The following is a 17,582-nucleotide window of genomic DNA, read 5'->3' on the forward strand; positions in this document are numbered from 1 at the left end:
CAGTTTCTGCTTTTTTTTTTCTTACCAAAGAGATGGAAAGAGCTATATTTTGGGCCACAGCCTCATATACCATCTTGTCTCCAGGTCCTTCAGTGAGTTCGGTGTAAGGGAGAAGAAAGGCTTGGGGAGAAAGGAGAGAGAGATGTGAAAAATTAATAATTTTAGATAAGGAGAAAAGAAAGTAAGTTTTATGCTTCCCTCATAGAGAAGGAAGAAAGCTTTTCTTTGAGGTGTGAGTTAATATACGGTATGTACGCTGTAGCTGTTGGTGCCTTTAACTGTTGGTATCTGTACAAGGCCTGCTTCTGTCCTGTCATCTCTTTCTTCACTCAGTGGGCATACAGCATTGGCTGTGCTTGACTCTCAGACTCAAGGTGAGAGGCATTTGGGATTCCCCAACCCACAATTCCTCTTTCCAGATTCTCGATACAGGGAATTTGTATACTGGTCTCTATAGGGATTCTAAACATAAGTCTTTCCAGAAGTCACTTAACCCCAGGGTACATGCAAGAGATTGACAGCACTGTTGAGAAGTGTAGCCCTGATTTTGCAACTTCTGTTGATTTTTGTAATAGTATAGGAAAATAGGGGTCTAAGATGAAGAAACATCTGTTGCTGCTTAATGTGGTGTCTTGTTTGGACATTGGCTTTCCATCTGGGAAAACCCCTAAGGCAGCAAAAACTAAAATTTGCTGTGGATCCAGCAGGTGGTGTTTTGAGGGTCAAGGTTTCAGCTACGTTGTTGTATGGTGGCTTGTGGCTCTAGATTTCAAATTTGCCAAAGAACATACCTGTTAAGCACATCGTCCTGTTGCTTAACCCCAAAATGGATGAAGAATAGGTAAACAGTAAAACTCACTTATCTTATGAAATACCCTATATACCTTCTTTGCTCCTGCTGAAGATTTCGATCAAACACTTTTCTCAAAAGGAAAAATTCCTGATACTTACATCTAAAATGTGATACTCAGAAGGGGCTGTTCTAAGGCAAACTATTTTCTTAAAGTGCTTCATTGTGTTTGGCCTAAAGCAGGTGGGCAGCACCAGAAATCTGCTGCTGCTTTCTAAAGAAAATTTAACAACTAAATGTCTTTAAGGACCGTAACTGTCATTACTGGGGGTTCCTACCTTTGCATCATTCTACTATTAGCGTGCTTGTCCAAGAAGTAGGAAGTCTGGGTTTAGTTATAAAGGTTTAATTATACTTCAGGTGTTATGTTGGGTGGATCCTGCACCTCTGCTCAAGCTGGTTAAACCTTACGGTGAGGCAGTGCCTAATAGAGGCACCTGCATTAGGTGGGCTGTATCATGTATGTGTCGGTGCTAGGCATGAATTCTAATGCAGCTGTTGTCTGAAAAATCACCATCCATCTTTAGGTTTCTTTAAGCTATGTGGAGGCTTTACTCTCTTCTGTACAGCCAGAAACCAAGCACTGTATTCCTCAGAAAAAAGATGAAGGTTTGAACTATACTCAGTTTAATGGGAAACTTTACAACTGAGCCATGACCAAGTGTATTAAATATGTACAGAGAAAAGGCTGGTACCAAACATCTCGTTATTTTGTAGCCCTACCTATTGTAATTGATTTTTCTCCCTTTTTGTGCAAGATCCTGTAATAAATTAGTGCCAAATATCAGTTGTAAAATGTTTAATTATTCTGTAGCAATAGATTTGCTGTAAGTGATAACCTTTTTTCTTGTAGGTCTTCATTACTTCAAAAACATTGTGTTAGTAGGATCTCTGCAGGATCGTTATGTTCCTTATCACTCTGCTCGCATTGAGATGTGTAAAACAGCTTTAAAGGATAAACAATCAGGTAATAAATATCCTGCAAAATAAACAAACTACTCGGGTTAAAACCTCACACGTATCAATCCCATTTCCTCCCATTTAATTTTGATTGCTTAACTGAGGCACCTCTATTATGTGTTTAGAAACTCTGGGCTTACTTTGTAGTAGGAGAGAGAGAAAATCCACGTGGAGGCTGACTTGCTTTCTGTATCTGTCCTGTTCTATTACATGCAGATGGAGATGAGACTGAACAGGTTTCTAACTTACTGACTTTGCTGAAAGTTAGGTGAGATAGACACAGCCCTTCATGCACTGTTCCATGAACAGGGAGGACAAATAATTTTGATTTCTGAGGATATCAAATTGTAGCATCAAGCCCTGGGCTGTATTTAACTGCGGCTTAATAATAGCACTGAAAGAAAAGGTAATTTTTCCATAATCAGTTAGGGCCAGTTGCTGTATTTACTGCTGAGATATCCTAGCACAATTGCATTCTATTATTATATATTAACAAAAAACTTTAGTGTAATAAATTATTACTGATAAGTGCATTCTCACTATAAATGTACAAATACTAAAATGCATAGCTTCAAATCATTTCTCCAGCATTTCTAGAGGAAATTAAACTTCCTGTATATTCTATCTTAACAGAGCCACAGCATAACACATTTCCTTACTTCTCTTACTCTGGAATGTGTTCATTTTGAGTTCAAGATCAAAGAATTGTGTTTGTTTCTGGCAATTCACACAGCACTACTTTTCTTTTCCTCTACAGGACCAGTTTATGCTGAAATGATCCAGAACCTGCTTCTGCCAGTTCTTCAAAATAAGGAATGTAATTTGGTTCGTTATAATGTAATTAATGCATTACCCAATACAGCAGATTCTCTCATAGGGAGAGCTGCACACATTGCTGTTCTTGATTCAGAAATATTTTTAGAAAAATTCTTTCTTGTTGCTGCCCTAAAATATTTTCAGTAGAAAAAAGCATTGTAAGAGACTTGGTTATTACCTCATTAACAGATGAATTCAGATAATGTGTGGTGTTAAAGTATAGCTGCAGCTGTATTTTAAGAGATATTTATACTTTTTATATGGAAGATAATTTATATCATCCACACTTAGGGCTTTTTAACATCAACTTTACTTTCTAGGTAATGTGACTGTGCAATATTTTTTTATTTTGTTCTTTTTACTTTTCTATTACTTTTTCTTAATTTTGGGTACCTAATTATTTGGAGATTAAAGCACAGTGTGTACTTTTGTTTGGTTGGTTATTGGCTCTCAGACAACAGAAGTCGATGTTACTTGGCTACATTTTACAAGAGGCTTTAGATGCCAAAAATAAATTGGATTTTAAAATTCTAAGAATGTCTTACGTGTTCACTTGTCGTATTTTAGCACTGTAGGAAGTTTAACTGGAAACACAATGAGCTGCTAAAATACTGGATATTTGAAAATGACTGTATCTGCTACAGCTTAACAGTTTTGTACAAAGTCATTACTGTCATTGTTAAAAATGTTATGCCTGTGGGAATATATTTTCTACTGATCTCAAAAACATCTTAGTTTACATACTCAAATTTTATTACTGGGACTTTTGTTTTCAGAAGCAAATGGCAACTAAGGATTTTTGAATGTTCAATGACAGCTGCCTTCAAATAATTGGGGTTTTGCAAACTATATTAAGATGGTTCCTTACTCTGTCAGTTCTTCAGATGAACATGGACAATTTTACATGGACTTCCTTGTATGTACTTAAAATAAGTAAATGTTATAAATTTCTGCAATACTTTTATGAACTTAAGCAATTTTTAAATATTGTTAAAATGTTTTATTGACTATAAAGTATTGTAAATATAAATCAATACATCTTCAAATGAGACAATATTGTAAACTTTACCTGTTTAGTGACACAGATAAAATGTTTTTGATATACAGGAAAGTTAAAGGTCTGTTGACTTTCTACTGGTGCTGAATAGCGTTGTTTGGTTTCTCCTTCCTTCCCTTTTCTCTGCTTCAAACAATAATTCACTAAAGGTGGGGGGAAAGAGTTCCATGTGCATTCACTAATTGTACACTAATTGTAATGAAAATTTTTTGAAAAATACAAATTTGTTGTATAATGCATGTTTATTTTTAGCATTGTGTTATTGCATCTGGTGTTAATAAAATGAACAAATTACTCTAATGAAAGCAATTAAAAAAACTGAAATGTTCTGCTAATTACCAAAATTCTGGGGAGGCTTTTTTATATATAATTAATAATTTTTTACTTTGGAAATTAATATAGCAATAATAGTATATATACTGAAGTGATTTTGCATTTGATATGGAATGTTGTATCATAGTCTTTGTAACATATGGGGCAGGGGTTCCCCATAACTTACAAGGTGCTCAAATGATCATCTGAGCATCTACAGTTCAGCAATGTATACACTGCAAAGAGTACTTTTATTAGAGTTGTGTTAGGCAAGTCCTTATGGCACAAAGATATCTTTAATACATTCTCACTATAACAATGCCGATTTTTATTCATAATTTTATATTATGATGATGCTATTAAGGTCTAAATATTTAAATTATGTTCTGGTATCTCAATTGTCTTTTATTTAACAGAATTATTGGATTTGGCTACTGGCTAAACTTTGAATATCTGTTTAAGGGAGCTAAAGTTACAAAATATTCCTTGATTCATAATGAAGACTTTAAACTGTTTTTAGGAAACAAGTATTTAGATAGTTCTGTCACTGTTGAAAAATGTGTCTTGCTTTCTGTCTCTGGAAATCTGAAAGTGTGAAGCATGCTTTTGTGATCAGAAGAGCAGAAGTATCCTGACAGAAGTAGCCACTTCTTTTTCTTTTCCTTTTTTTTTCTTTTTTTTTTCCCCTTTTTTTGGGTTGTGGGGGTAACAGTAGATCCCATCCATTTAAGGCAGCTTGAATTAGGTTTGTTCTTCGAGGAAAATGGATGGTGCAAAAAGTCATGTGGTATTTGCATGTAAGTTTATCAAGGAACACGGCAAATTAAGAAAATATTAAATTCATTCTCTCTTTCTTAATTGTTATTGCCTACTCCAGATGTGGTTTGGTAGCCCTCTCAGTACTGTAGCTTTTGTGAGGGCTGTTTGACACCCCAAAGTCCCAAAGGAATGTGCCGTTTGACAGTAGTGAGAGGCGTGATGACCCCAACACGTCCTTGGAGCATAGGAAGTTCATATTTACTTGCAAACTGTATAGTCACTTGCAGTTGCTCTCTGAACAACACATGCAGGCTGGGATATTTTGGACAACTGTGCATGTGTTGCATGGCATGTTCCCCCTGCTCCTGCAGATTTCTGCCTTCTCTTTCCTAGACTAAAATACAGACTTGTGTACACATAAGTCAGTGTCAACTGATGCAGTAGCAGCTATAAAGTGCTGCTACTCACCATCTCACCACTCCTCTGTTTGAATGAGGGCTTCATCTTCCTTTAGCAATAGTGACCTCTCCTTCATGCAGGTATCCTGCAGCTGCTTGAAAGAGAATTATGCTGATAACAGAATGAGAGGTAAGAACTGAGGTCTTAACATTCCTTTTGAGAACTGTCAGTCTCTTGTTCCCTGAAGGCAGTAGGCTGGTAGTGTTATTTCAAAAAGCTCTCAGTGATATTATTAGATTGCTGCATAAAATGACATAGTGTCTGCACTTCTCTTTCCATGTTGTGTATATAAATTAATTCCTTGGGTTGTGTTTGAATCCTTAATACAAACTAAACTTTCTGTTCCTGTAGATCTAGGAATTACTGCTGCTTTGGAAAAAGAGCTTGCATTATACTGGAAATCACCAGGTTTTGCAGCAGAGCCAAGAGATTTGACATTGATGGAAAACTTACTCTGTAACCACGAAACAACCTTGTTTCCAAGCCAGTTTTATTTGTCCAGCCCTGACCAGGTGTGGTCTTCAGATAACCAAGGTTCTTGATATGGTCTCAGAGGCAGAGGGGGCATATTAGGCAATATCAGTACACTTGGTGCCCAGGGCAGTGCTGGTTCTAGTGCTTTCCAGATAGCCCCCAAGACCAATACATTGGGCTCATCTGAACTGACCTGCTGCAAGCTTCGTGCCAGCTTTAAGTCTTTTATTCCCCACTTTGTAGAACAGCAAAGCTAAATACAATATTGTTTGTGTCGTCTCAGGAGGCAAGCTGCAATGTGAGAGATAAATGATCAGTAAACAGAGGAAGGAGAACAAGAAAAGAAAACACTCAATCACAAAGTAGAAAATTCCTGTGGTGTATGCTACATTTGTTTTTACCAGTGTTAAGATTTATTACCTCCTTAGCCAAAAGATCTAGAAATTAATAATTCAGAAGTTAAAAGTGAATTTTGCGTTTTTACAGCAGTACAATAAATAAAGACTAGAAATATGTTTTGAAGACAGTTAATTTTTAGGTGGATAAACAGTACCTTATTAATCTTTCATTGCTATTTCATTCTTACCATTTGAAATTTGACATGTATGCATGTGCATATGATGTGTGCATACATGTATGATTTTTCATGGATTGTGTGAAGTGGTTTAGGAGCAGAGCTTACTATTGCTTGGTGTCTGCAGACAACTTGGTACGTTTTTTTAAGGGAAGGATTTCATGTTTTTATTGTATTGAACACATAAATGCTAACTTTTTGAACTTTGGTGAGATCCATTTAGGTTTTTTTCTTGCTGCTTTTGGGCAGAACATTTTTTTCTGCATTCATCTTTATTCACTCTGATCTAGAGGCCCAGCATCTTGGTGTTAGAATAAAGGAAAGGGTTTCCATTATTTTCAGTCTCTAATGTCTAATTAACCGTGTTAAAAAAGGTGATTGAGAAAACGTCACTTGTAAGGCAGTCAGTTAAATTTAATCACTTTCAGTGTGTAGGCATTGCCAGATATAGCACAGTAAACTCCAGGGAGTGCTGCTGCTCTATAATTTACCAAGATTTACTTAAACCTTTCAGATGTAAACACAAAGTGATATTTTAGATTCAGATCTCCCAGTTTCTTCTGCAGTTTAGTATCTGTGGACAGAGTAAATTCTGTTTTATGTAAGAACAAGGTTAGCTGGAGAAATTTGAAGAGTGACAAAAAGCAAAACTTGCCGTATTCAAAACATTAACTGGAGCTAATTAACTGGAGCGCCACTCCATGAACGCAGGTGTTACTTATCCCAGGATTAGGATACTGAGTGTTAAAAGCAACATCACTGGTTAAACTCAGAACCTGGAAAGATGCCGTGTGAAAGCACAAGCACTGTCTGTACATCACTGTGGTATTAGCCAACATTCCTTCATGTCCTAAGCAGCCTTTGTGTATTATTTGAAAAGTGTACAATTTTTTTATTATTAAAAAAATAAAAAAAAAACCTGGACTGCACTACACACCGGGGAGAAAACGGGTTCTTGCAGCACTAGACTCTTCACTGCATGGAAGAAAGAACACGTCTTTGCTCCAGGTTTGGCGACGGGCGGAGAGAAGAGTTACAGCGTATTTCTCGAGCACCTCTGTGAGCCCGTAGCTGCCTTTATCGGGACTGTGGCTCTGTTTACCGGAGGCGGGGAGCAGCCCGGGGGCACGTGGGAGTTGCGAGGCCGCCGCGGCAACCGTGACCGGGGCCGCGATCGCCGCCCGCCCCCGGCTGGAGCCGCCGCTGCCTTGGGCGCCTGCGCGGCGGCGCTGCCCGCCCCGCACGCCTTCGTCCTGGCCATGGCTCTGCGGCTGCTGCGCGGCGCGCCCGGGGCAGCGAGTAAGAGGCGGGCGAAGGCGGGAGGGCCCGCGCTGTGCCGCGGAGGGGCTCCCCGGCTCCCCTGCTCTCCCTCCCGCGGGGAGTGACGAGCGAGGGGCCGGGGCCGGGGCTGCCGGCGCTGGGGGAGCTGGACAGCCCCCAAGATGGCGGCGAATGAGGAGCGTGACACGCCCCGCTTCCTCAGCCCGCGGCGGCCGGGCGGCCGTGGGCTTGCACAGCTTTCCTCACACGCTTCATTACGGTTTCCCTGTTCGTCCTCCCATCCCTTCCTCCACCCGCTCCCCCGGTATTAATATTCTCCCCTGTATTGCAAACCTACTGCTGTCGGGCAAATCTTTTGTTACGGAGGTTTTCTTGCCCTGTCATTGCTGCATACTTAACGGCAGTAAAATGTTAAACAGTGGTTTGACGTTTGGAGAATAGCTGGAGGAGGCGTGCTGTGGTCCTGAAAGTTACTGGTCCGTGCCCTTCACCTGAGGAGATTCAGGTCGTTTGTTTAAGGCAGACTGGGTAACAGAGCCTGTCCCACAGGCCTCAGCTTGGGCCGTTCGTCGGGTGCTTCTCTCTCCGTCAAAAGCTGAGGTTCTGTGATGCTATTGATAAAATACTCTTATGTATGTTAATGGAAGATCTGTTAAAAAATTGTTGTTAGGTGTTTGTGCTCTGTTTGGCTGTCAGGTTCATGGCAGGATGTAGCTGATGCTCTAGTACTCTGAGCATCCCAATGTGTGCCCAGCTCCCACTACATGGATAGCTTTGTTATGATAAATCACAGTCTGTGGGCCGCTTCAAAAGGTGGGATATTGGAGTCCAGCAGCTTTAGAGACTTGGGATTTTCAACTTCAAATTCAGTTATATAATTAATAAATGGGAGGGCTTTGTAACAGCATGTGAAAGAGGAGAGAATCAAAGAGCAGTTTGTAGAATGTGGTTTACTGATGAAGTTGATAGTTTGTCTCGTCTTTTTCAGAGATGTTTAGTGTTGAACCTTTGTCACCTCTCTGTCAAGAAGAGTGTATTTTGGTCAAGAATATCAAGTAAATCCATCAAGGAAAATGGATTTTGCCTCTCTTGACTGAGATAATCAATTTCGTGCCAGTACCTTTTATTTGAATTGGACTAGAATACCAGCTATAATTTAATTTTCTAGCTAGCTTTTCTTTTAGCTTACTGAAGAATGACAAGAAGCTTGGCAGGAATAGAAAGACCCAATGTTTGCAACAGATTAGATCCTTTACTGTTAGTAGTTTGTTATGTCATGCTTAAAGGAAAAAAAATATTACTCCTTTGGGGCATTGGCAGCAGATGGCGGACGTAATACAGTTTATGTGGCTGTAGGGTTTGATATTAAAGATGTGGTATTTTAAAATGAATGAATATGCTGGGAATACAGGTGAGTTGTTAGTTGGTATATATTTACATATATATGTCAACTAACAAGTTGACAGTGCTTGAGAAGACTTCCTGATTCAATCTCCTCAGGAAGGTAGAATAATAGTTCTTTCAGGTGCTTTGCACCCAGCTGGTACAGGGAGGATTTCTGAATCTTGCTTCATAAGAAATGTCAGAGCTGCTTTAGCTACGTGTCCATAGCCAAAATAGTTTTAGTGGATAGTTTATGCTTACTGTGGACATTCGTCTTTTTAACTGAAATGTTAGTAGGACTTTAAAGGAAAAAAATTAATGCTTTTAATGAAAGCATTTGCATGCAGTTACATAATTGAACTTAAACACGCTCAGAGTTTTTCCTGCTTTTGACTACCAGCTGAATTATTTTACCATCCTAAGGGAAGCCCAGCTATCCTCTGCCGACATTCTGGGAAACCTGTTACTAAGGGAACAATGTTTTTTTTTTTTTTAAACTTTCCTTTAGGAAAGCAGAAGCTTTTTCTGACTAAAAAGCTGCTGGAAATGAGCCAAGACCTGGAAATCAGCAGGTTTCTTGGGGGAGGTTAGGATTTCTCCCGGAAAGCAGAATGTACTGGTCTATGCTAGCATAATTACTGTTTAAGAGCCTAAAATACAAGAATGTAACAGCAAAGATAAATTCAAGCAGTTTAAAATATACTGTTTATGTGAACTGAGTTATACAACTAACACAGTTTTGCCTACATATGTTTCTAGGGCCAGAAATAATTATCTGTGCTGATTTCTTAGGTGTTCATGAGTTGAACGTTAAATAATTTTTAGAGTTTGTTTTCCTGTCCTCCACTCCCTCATTCCTGAAGTAGGTTTTTTTCAGAGGTGCTCTGGACAGTCACAGCGTTACTCAGTGTTAAACTCCCACATTTATGCTACTCGTGTCTGTTGGCTTGATAGAGTCATCACTTCTTTGCCACCTGCGGAGCAGCTCCAGCTCTAAACCAGGAGGAAGATCTGAACCTGCTAAGCAGCCCCTTAAGAAACCAAAGTTACCAGTAGGTCGGTTTGATGAAACAGAAGAGTCCAGTATAGAGAAGGAGCCCCTGGAAAGTAAGTAATGTTTTACAAAATTGGAAGGTGTGTTTTAAAGGCAAGACTGTGAGATGCTGTGCTGATGTCAGTTTAAGAAGATGACAGGCATTCAGCACTCTTTAGAATAATTTTCTAAAAGCTTACTGGTTCTGAAAAAAAACCAGAGAGGTAGGACAATGGGCACAAGTTGCAGCAAATGGTGCACCAGGGAAGAAGTCTTCAGAACAACCGTGGTTATGCATTGTAACAATTCACCCAGACTGGGGATTCCTCTGCTCTTGAAGATGGGCAAATTTGCCTGGCTGTCCTAACTTAGTACCAACCCTGCCTTGAGCAGGGCTGGTGCCAAGTGCTTGCCAAAGGTGCCTTCCACCACCACAAATCATTCCATGATTCAGAGAAATGTAGCTAGTATTGGTCTGTAATAGTACAGCTGTGAACAGTGGCAGTAAACTTACCAAGGTACCAGCTACTTTGTATTATTCAAAAGGCCTGTTTTATTTCTTAGTCCACAAAATATTTCTGACTCATGCTGCATTTCGTGGCCAAGATTCCTTAATCTTGCAGGTAGTTTTTTGTAAAGAAACAACTGATACTGAGTTTACTGAGCAGCTCGGTGGGGCCTGGGCAGATCTAACAAACTGGTATTGGTGTTGTGTTCTGGTGACCGCACTGGGACTGCATGGTGAGAACCTGACAAGATTGGCACAGATATATCACTGCTGAACTAAATAGGAACATACTTTTTTTTGTCAGATGGGAGAAGGACAGAATCTCTTTCTTTCTTCTTTTTAATTAGCCATCTTCACTTAACTAAAAGCAGTGCTCATGCTTTGTATAACTCACCATAGTATGATACTCTGCTACAGTTCATCAGTAGCAATAACCCATGTTTTTCTATTTTGAGGTCTCTAGGACAAGCTTTTCAGTGTATGAATAGATTACTATAAATATCCAGGTGACAAAATTACTGAAAAATCCTAGAATCATAGAATGGTTTGAATTGGAAAGGCCCTTAAAGGTCATTAAGTTCCAACACTCTTGCCATGGACAGGGGCACCTTCCACTAGACCAGGCTGCTCAAAGCCCAGTCCAGCCTGGCCTTGAACATTTCTAAGGATGGGGCATCCACAGCCTCTCTGAACAACTTGTTCCAGTGCCTCAGCACCCTCACCGTAAAGAATTTCTTCCTAATAGCTAATCTAAACCTACTGTCTTTTATTTTAAAGCCATTCCCCCTTCTCCTGTCACTACATGTTCTTGTTAAAAATCCCTCTCCAGCTTGTTTAAAGGCCCTCTTCAGGTGCTGGAAGGCTGCTAAAAGGTCTTCCCAGAGCCTTCTCTTCTCCAGGCTGAAGAACCCCAATTCTCTCAGTCTTCTCTCAGTCTGTCTTAATAGGAGAGGTGCTCCAGTCCTGTGATTGTCTTAATGTCCTTCTCTGGACTTGTTCCAACAGGTCCACCTCTTTTGGTGTTGGGGGCTCCACAGCTGCACACAGTACTCTGGGTGGGCTTTGGGATTTTTATTTTTTTAAAAAAAAAGTATTTTTGATACAAGAACTTACAAAGAGGCAATGCAAAGAATAACTTTAAACTATTTGCAGCAAATTAAACACAAATTTCTTCTGCCTAACATGTTCATGAATTAAACATTAACAAGTTGATGAAATATTTTCTTCTTATTCTTCTATATACAGAATATATTCTGCCTTACCATGTAAACAGGAAGCCGGGTCTGAAAGCACTAACATCCTGGGGAAAAGAAATACAGACTGATCTATAGTCTCCAAAAGGAAGGCAGCAGAGTGCCCACTGGAAGCAGAATTTCCTTCATCTGTAGATAGTACTTCATGAAATCCTTCAAACACATTAATGTGCCCTTCTGAACAGAGCTTGTAATTGCGTCAATTCTTGGGATGTATTCTTCTTGGATAAACTTGGATAAAGTCATTTTCCACAACTGGATGTGATACTGTTTCATGAGAGCATTGCCACTCACCTCCAGAAAACTAAAAAGTAGCATAGCTGTCAGAAACTGGATATTCAACATCCAAGCAAGCCAGCATCATGCATAGTTCAGTCCATGAGGATATTATTTATATTTATATTTATATTTTTTATTATTTACATATACTTCTTTCCATAAGGCCACCAGAGTTGAATGATAGCAGCATAAAGACTAATCATTCCTGACATTCATTTAAGAAACTGATCTTGTTCTTGCACCTTAGAATCCTTAATTTCATATCCAGAATCCTCAGATACTCTTCCACAGAGGTCCCCTGTGGTACATACAGGGTAAAATGGCACTTTTTGTGCAGCAGAGCTAAGAAAACGTCTCCAACTTCAGAGTGTATTACCTTGAGGCCACTACAGCCATTGGGAAAGCTGCATCATGGTGAAAAGCTACTTCTGCTTCTCCTTCTTTCACAAATTTATTAGCAAGTTTGTCGTTATACTGTTGTATTACAGTATCATCATTCTTGTATTATAGAATCATCTCCACGCAATTTCACATTGTGGCTCACTTGAGAACTAACTCACAGTTGGGGTTACTGTGTAAGCAGCTGTTTAATTCTCGTCTTTTTGTTCCCAGGAAAGTCAATGCCATCACTGCTTCATTTAAAACATACATAATCAATATCTTTTATTACTTGTTTAGGTATTCCAGGTTTGGAGCAAGACTCAAGGTTTCTTTAGTTGCACCTGTATTTTTTACATGTAACATCAGCAATAGTTTGCAAACTGCCTGTTGTATTACTAGGAAAAAACTAAGGGTTGAAGCTGGATGTTGGAATTCCCACTGTTCTGTAGAAATGTGTATCGTGGAGAAATCTTTTGAGCATCTGCATCTACTGTCAGCACATCAGTAGTGCTTTGATATTGGGATGATGACATGTACAAAATAATATTAGGTGCCTTTGCACTCCTTGTAGTGCCAGAGGTGCTGAAATACTGACGTTTCTTTTCCTGGTCTGCATCAGTTACGAAACAGGCATCCCAGTATGTTATCCTGTATAGCCTGTAGCTGCGTGAGTTTCCTCCATCACTTTTCTTTTTGTCTGCTGTCCAGAATTTCTGTTGTTGTCTGCTCTCATTTTCAACCCTGCACCTCATTACTTGTGTTGCCCACCAGGGCTGAGTTAGGGATATGCATGAGGGAGTCCCAAGTTAGGTGTATATATGGGAAGCTCTGGAGAATCAGTGTGGCAAGGGGCATGTGGGGTACTGTGATTTTCTGGGAGCCCCGCAGTCTAGTGCAGGATGAGAGACAGCCTAGGGTGGTGCTGTGCCCACAAATACTTAATAGCTTCATGGCCTGAGTTAACTATTCTTAGGAGAAAGCCCTGAGTAAAGGTGCAGAAAGTAGTGTAAGAATGTTGGCTGAGGTGCAGAAAGCTCTGTGCTGTTTAAGAAAGTAGCATGAGCTGGCGGGGTGCTTCTCTTTTGTAGCAGGGTAGGGGGTTGGATGAAAAGCCAGACATGATCTGGCAGTGTGTGATTGCAGCCCATAAAATCGGCCAAATCCTGGAGTGCATCAAAAGCAGCATGGCCAGCAGGTCAAGGGAAGTGATTCTCTCCCTCTGCTCAGCCCTCATGAGACCCTGCCTGGAGTGCTGCGTCCAGCTGTGGGCTCCTCAGCACAAGAAGGGCATGGACCTGTTTGAATGGGTCCAGAGGAGGGACGCGAAGATCATCATAGGGGTAGAGCATCTCTTCTACCAAGACAGGCTGAGACAGCTGGGGTTGTTCAGCCTGAAGAAGAGAAGGCTTTGGGAAGATCTAACTGTGGCCTTCTGATGCCTAAAAGGGGTTCAGTACCTTAAGGGGGTTTGTAAAATGAAGGGAGGGAGTTTTCATACAAGCAGTGACAGGATAAGGGGCAATGGTTCTAAACTGAAAGAAGGCAGGTTTGTATTAGATGTTAGGAAGAAATTCTTTACTGTGAGGGTGGTGAAGCACTAGAACAGGCTGCCCAGTGAAGCTGTGGATGCCCCATTCCTGGAAGTGTTCAAGGTTAGGCTGGATGGGTTAACCATCCAACCTGGGATGTTTTAAATACAAGACTAATAGAATCTTGAGTAAAATTCAAGCTAAAATTAAAACAGTGCTTAAAATTAGAGACCTGAACAAACAGCAAGTGACCTGGGATTTTAGATTTAGTGAACATAAGTACAGCATACCTGAATGATGCAAGTTCTGACTTGAGAAACTCTGGTGCTTTAATGCCTCTGGACATTCAGTTGCCTCTTTTTTTTCAGAAATGAATATGATCATACATATTGCTGATTGTAGTAAAAAAACCAGAAATTACTTTTGTAGGATTCTGGGAAATGTTTAACTCAAGGTTTCCTTTCAAAACAAAAAATAATTGATTTTGTATTTGAAAATGAAACTAAAAGGAAAACATCATCAATGATGACATCTTTGTATTTGTCAACATTACAGAAATTTTAATGAACTTTCCCTGTTATTTTAGAATTCCCTGATGGAATCAATCCTACTACAAAAGAGAGGGGTGGACCTAGAGGCCCTGAACCTACACGATTTGGAGACTGGGAGAGAAAAGGACGTTGTATAGATTTCTAATATTTAAATGTCTGTATTGCTAATAAAATATTTCTGGTTGCTGAAAAATATAATGTACAGAAAAAATCTCACCTGGATTTGTCATTGAGCTTATTGTTTCTGTCGTGCCACCACATTCTGTCATGTGATGAATTTTCTGAATAACACAATGTGATTAAACACAATGCTGCAGCTCAGATTATGGAGCTGTTAGTGGCTCAGTGTCTGCCTGATCTTTTAATGCTATTTACTCTGTGCAAGTATAAATGCAAGTATAGTGGTGTGAGATTGGTAGTCAGGTGCTTACTGAGATGTATAAAGGTTTGTATTTCCTCATTAATGTAAAGATTTATGTGGTGTTGTAAAAGTGTTGAAAGAACTTCACATTTTATGAAACTGGACACCATTCATCAAAAGTAGAACCAGCTCTGAGGAGATCAGTAGGTCACTGATTTCACACAGTGGTTCGCTGATAAAAGCCCCTTTACTCAAGAACCTTCCCCTCTGTCCCCATTGCAGTGGGTTGGGTGTTTCTTCCTGTTTGTAGAGAAGGGACAGTCTTGTCTCTGATTGAGGACTGTAAATAGCACAATGGAGATGGAGACTTAATTTGGAGAGGGTCAGCTCTTGATTGCAAGTAGTGTAGAGGAGCTCTGTATGCAATTCTAGGACGCTGTTCTTTATCACCTGTCTTCTTCCTGCTACTTGCATTTTCTTTTGTAAGTGGAGGTGCCCTTTTGCGCATGGGCTAAATGCTGCTTGGGAAAATGCAGCATTACTGCCTGAAACCTTGTGGTCAAAGGGGACAAGTTCTGTTAGGTGATCTAATATTGCAGGGGTTAAAACTAAGTTATCTGGCATCAAAGTAAGTATCTTTCAGTCACACTGAGCTCAGTTCTTCATTCAAGAATTTGCCTAGTCATAAGTACTGTAGTAGAGGAGTAATAGAGGGCAAATCTACCACTTGTGTGGGTACTTACTAATGAGAGTAACTTGTCATTATTGAAATGTGTGAACGTGTGCTCTATTTCTATGCAAGTTCTTTTTGATAGCCTGAACAAATGGGTGTTCTCTAGTCTCAGAATCAGAGAAAGATGTGGGGTTTGTGTTACTCTGGCTGTGTGTGGGCTTTGCCCAGCTTTGCCTTTGCATGGTTTAACTAGAGCATTAAAGTGTGTTGGTCTTGTCACAAACCTGCGCAGCCTCCCCTAAAACTCACTTGACTGGCAGCCAGTGGGGGAGCTCCTTGTTGACATCTGACAGTTTGCGTATCCAGTGTGTATGTCATGGACATAGTCTTGCTCTAGTTGTGAGTTTGGATGTTTGTCTCACTGTGATGATTCCCTACAAACATACTGAACCTGTTCAGTTAAACATTTATCAACCAAATACCTCACTGACAAGCAAAATGAGATTAATGAAAGCCTGTTCCTCATAAAGGGTGTGAATTAGTGGTAATTACATTTTGAACCTTTAAATTCGGCAGCATGGTTTGGATACTGGAGAATTGGTTTGTATTTATATCTAATTCATTCTAGCTTCCCCTTTGTAGAGTGACAGATCTTTCCAAAATCTATTGACATTTTCAGTTACCTAAAGATAGGTTGGGTCAGCTATCTTTAATATATGCTGTTTGTTAATTATTTCTAATAATGTTTTGCCTTTTCACTTGCTGGTGTGTTGGAAAATACTTTCTCACGCAATACATCACCTTTTCAAATAGGAAGTGGAAATTTTAACTGGAAGCTTCTGCCTTTTCTGCATCATTATTAATAGGCTTAACTTCTTAATTTGCAAAGAGGTGGTAAAATACTGCAGTTATTTTAATTTTTAATTCTGAATCTTCTCCATGGATTGTTGCATGACTTCATTATCTTCACATACCAGGTTTTACCCTTCCCAGCACACACTCCATGAATGTTTACCTAGTTCCACTTCTTGGCATTCCTGCTTTTCAAATCTAATTGCTTTCTTCAGCATCTGCTTCAGGTGCATTACTCCCTGGATGGAGGACTATGCTGTTTTGATTTAGTAGGCAAGGAACTGGTCTCACTTTTCCATCATTTTCCTTACATTTCAGTTGGTTATCTTCGGTCTGCTTCAGCTTTGTGATTAAGGGCTGACCCAAGTGCTGTCCAGGCCCCTGCTTGTCTTCTTTTATGCAGGTGATGACTGCTGCTGTCAGAGCCACAGGCAGGCAGTCCTTCCTGTCAGAGCTCAGGCAGGTCCTAGATATTCCCTGCTAGTATCCATGAAGTACCTGGATTTGGGAGATAATTCTGAAAGCACTATCATCTGTACCAATAAGACAGAGTGTCTCATAAAGGCAGGGATTTTGCTTTCCATCAAAAAACAGTCACAGAATAGTTTACATTGAAATAGACCTCTTAAGATCATCAAGTCTGACCATTAACCCACCACTGCCAAGTCTGCCACTAAATCATGTTCCTGAGTGCAACATCTACATATCTTTTAAATACCTCCAGGGATGGTGACTCAAACACTTCCCTGGGCAGCCTGTTTTAAGCTTGACAGCCCTTTCATTGAAGAAATTTTTCCTAAAGTAAAAAGGTTGTTGTTAACCCGTGTAATAAATAGCTGCAAAGGAATTGATGCATGGAAACAGAGGATACCACTTCAGTCTTGAGCAACTTCAGGCCTTTTTTACCACTTCCAAGGCTGGTGCCAGTAACCACCAAGTATTTGCTTAACTTGTTTATGGAATGTGTCAACAAGACATAGGAAACTGAACATTTAGGCAAAATAATATGTAAGAGCCAAAGAGTGGATGCCAAGGGGCCCTCGTATGTCGTCTGGCAATCTGGCATTTGCCAAAGAGAGGAGCCCAGGGCTCCAGTAATAATTAAGCACAAAATCCTATGGTACTGCAAAATCTCTTGTGGTACCTGTCGAAGTAATCATAGCTTGAACGTAACAAACGATACAATGATATTGTAGAGTATAAATGATCATTTCTCTTTGTTTTCTTGCAGTGCCTG

The 17,582-nt window shown here is 39.9% G+C and overlaps 2 protein-coding genes across 7 annotated transcripts in view; both read left to right on the top strand.

Moving 5' to 3' along the window:
- FAM135A (family with sequence similarity 135 member A) overlaps positions 1-4,027 on the top strand; it is an 81,445-nt gene extending 77,418 nt beyond the window's left edge. For all 5 annotated transcript variants that reach the window (XM_048297616.1, XM_048297618.1, XM_048297617.1 and 2 more), the window contains 2 exons: positions 1,704-1,817; positions 2,568-4,027. In XM_048297616.1, the coding sequence (XP_048153573.1) occupies positions 1,704-1,817; positions 2,568-2,773 (320 nt within the window). In that variant the 3' untranslated portion in view covers positions 2,774-4,027. The remainder of the gene's footprint in view (positions 1-1,703; positions 1,818-2,567) is intronic.
- Positions 4,028-7,453: 3,426 nt separating this feature from the next.
- Positions 7,454-14,804, top strand: SDHAF4 (succinate dehydrogenase complex assembly factor 4). Of its 2 annotated transcripts, none has more exons than XM_048297623.1 (3): positions 7,454-7,560; positions 9,880-10,032; positions 14,495-14,804. In XM_048297623.1, exons 1-3 carry the CDS (start codon positions 7,521-7,523, stop codon positions 14,602-14,604), a joined length of 303 nt encoding a protein of 100 aa, XP_048153580.1. In that variant the 5' UTR covers positions 7,454-7,520; the 3' UTR covers positions 14,605-14,804. The 2 variants fall into 2 exon arrangements, with proteins under 2 accessions (XP_048153580.1, XP_048153578.1); XM_048297621.1 differs by lacking the exon at positions 7,454-7,560 and adding an exon at positions 7,699-7,846.
- Positions 14,805-17,582: the final 2,778 nt, after the last annotated feature.

This window comes from Corvus hawaiiensis, chromosome 3 (genome assembly GCF_020740725.1).
Source record: "Corvus hawaiiensis isolate bCorHaw1 chromosome 3, bCorHaw1.pri.cur, whole genome shotgun sequence".
NCBI classification, from domain to species: Eukaryota; Metazoa; Chordata; class Aves; order Passeriformes; family Corvidae; genus Corvus; species Corvus hawaiiensis.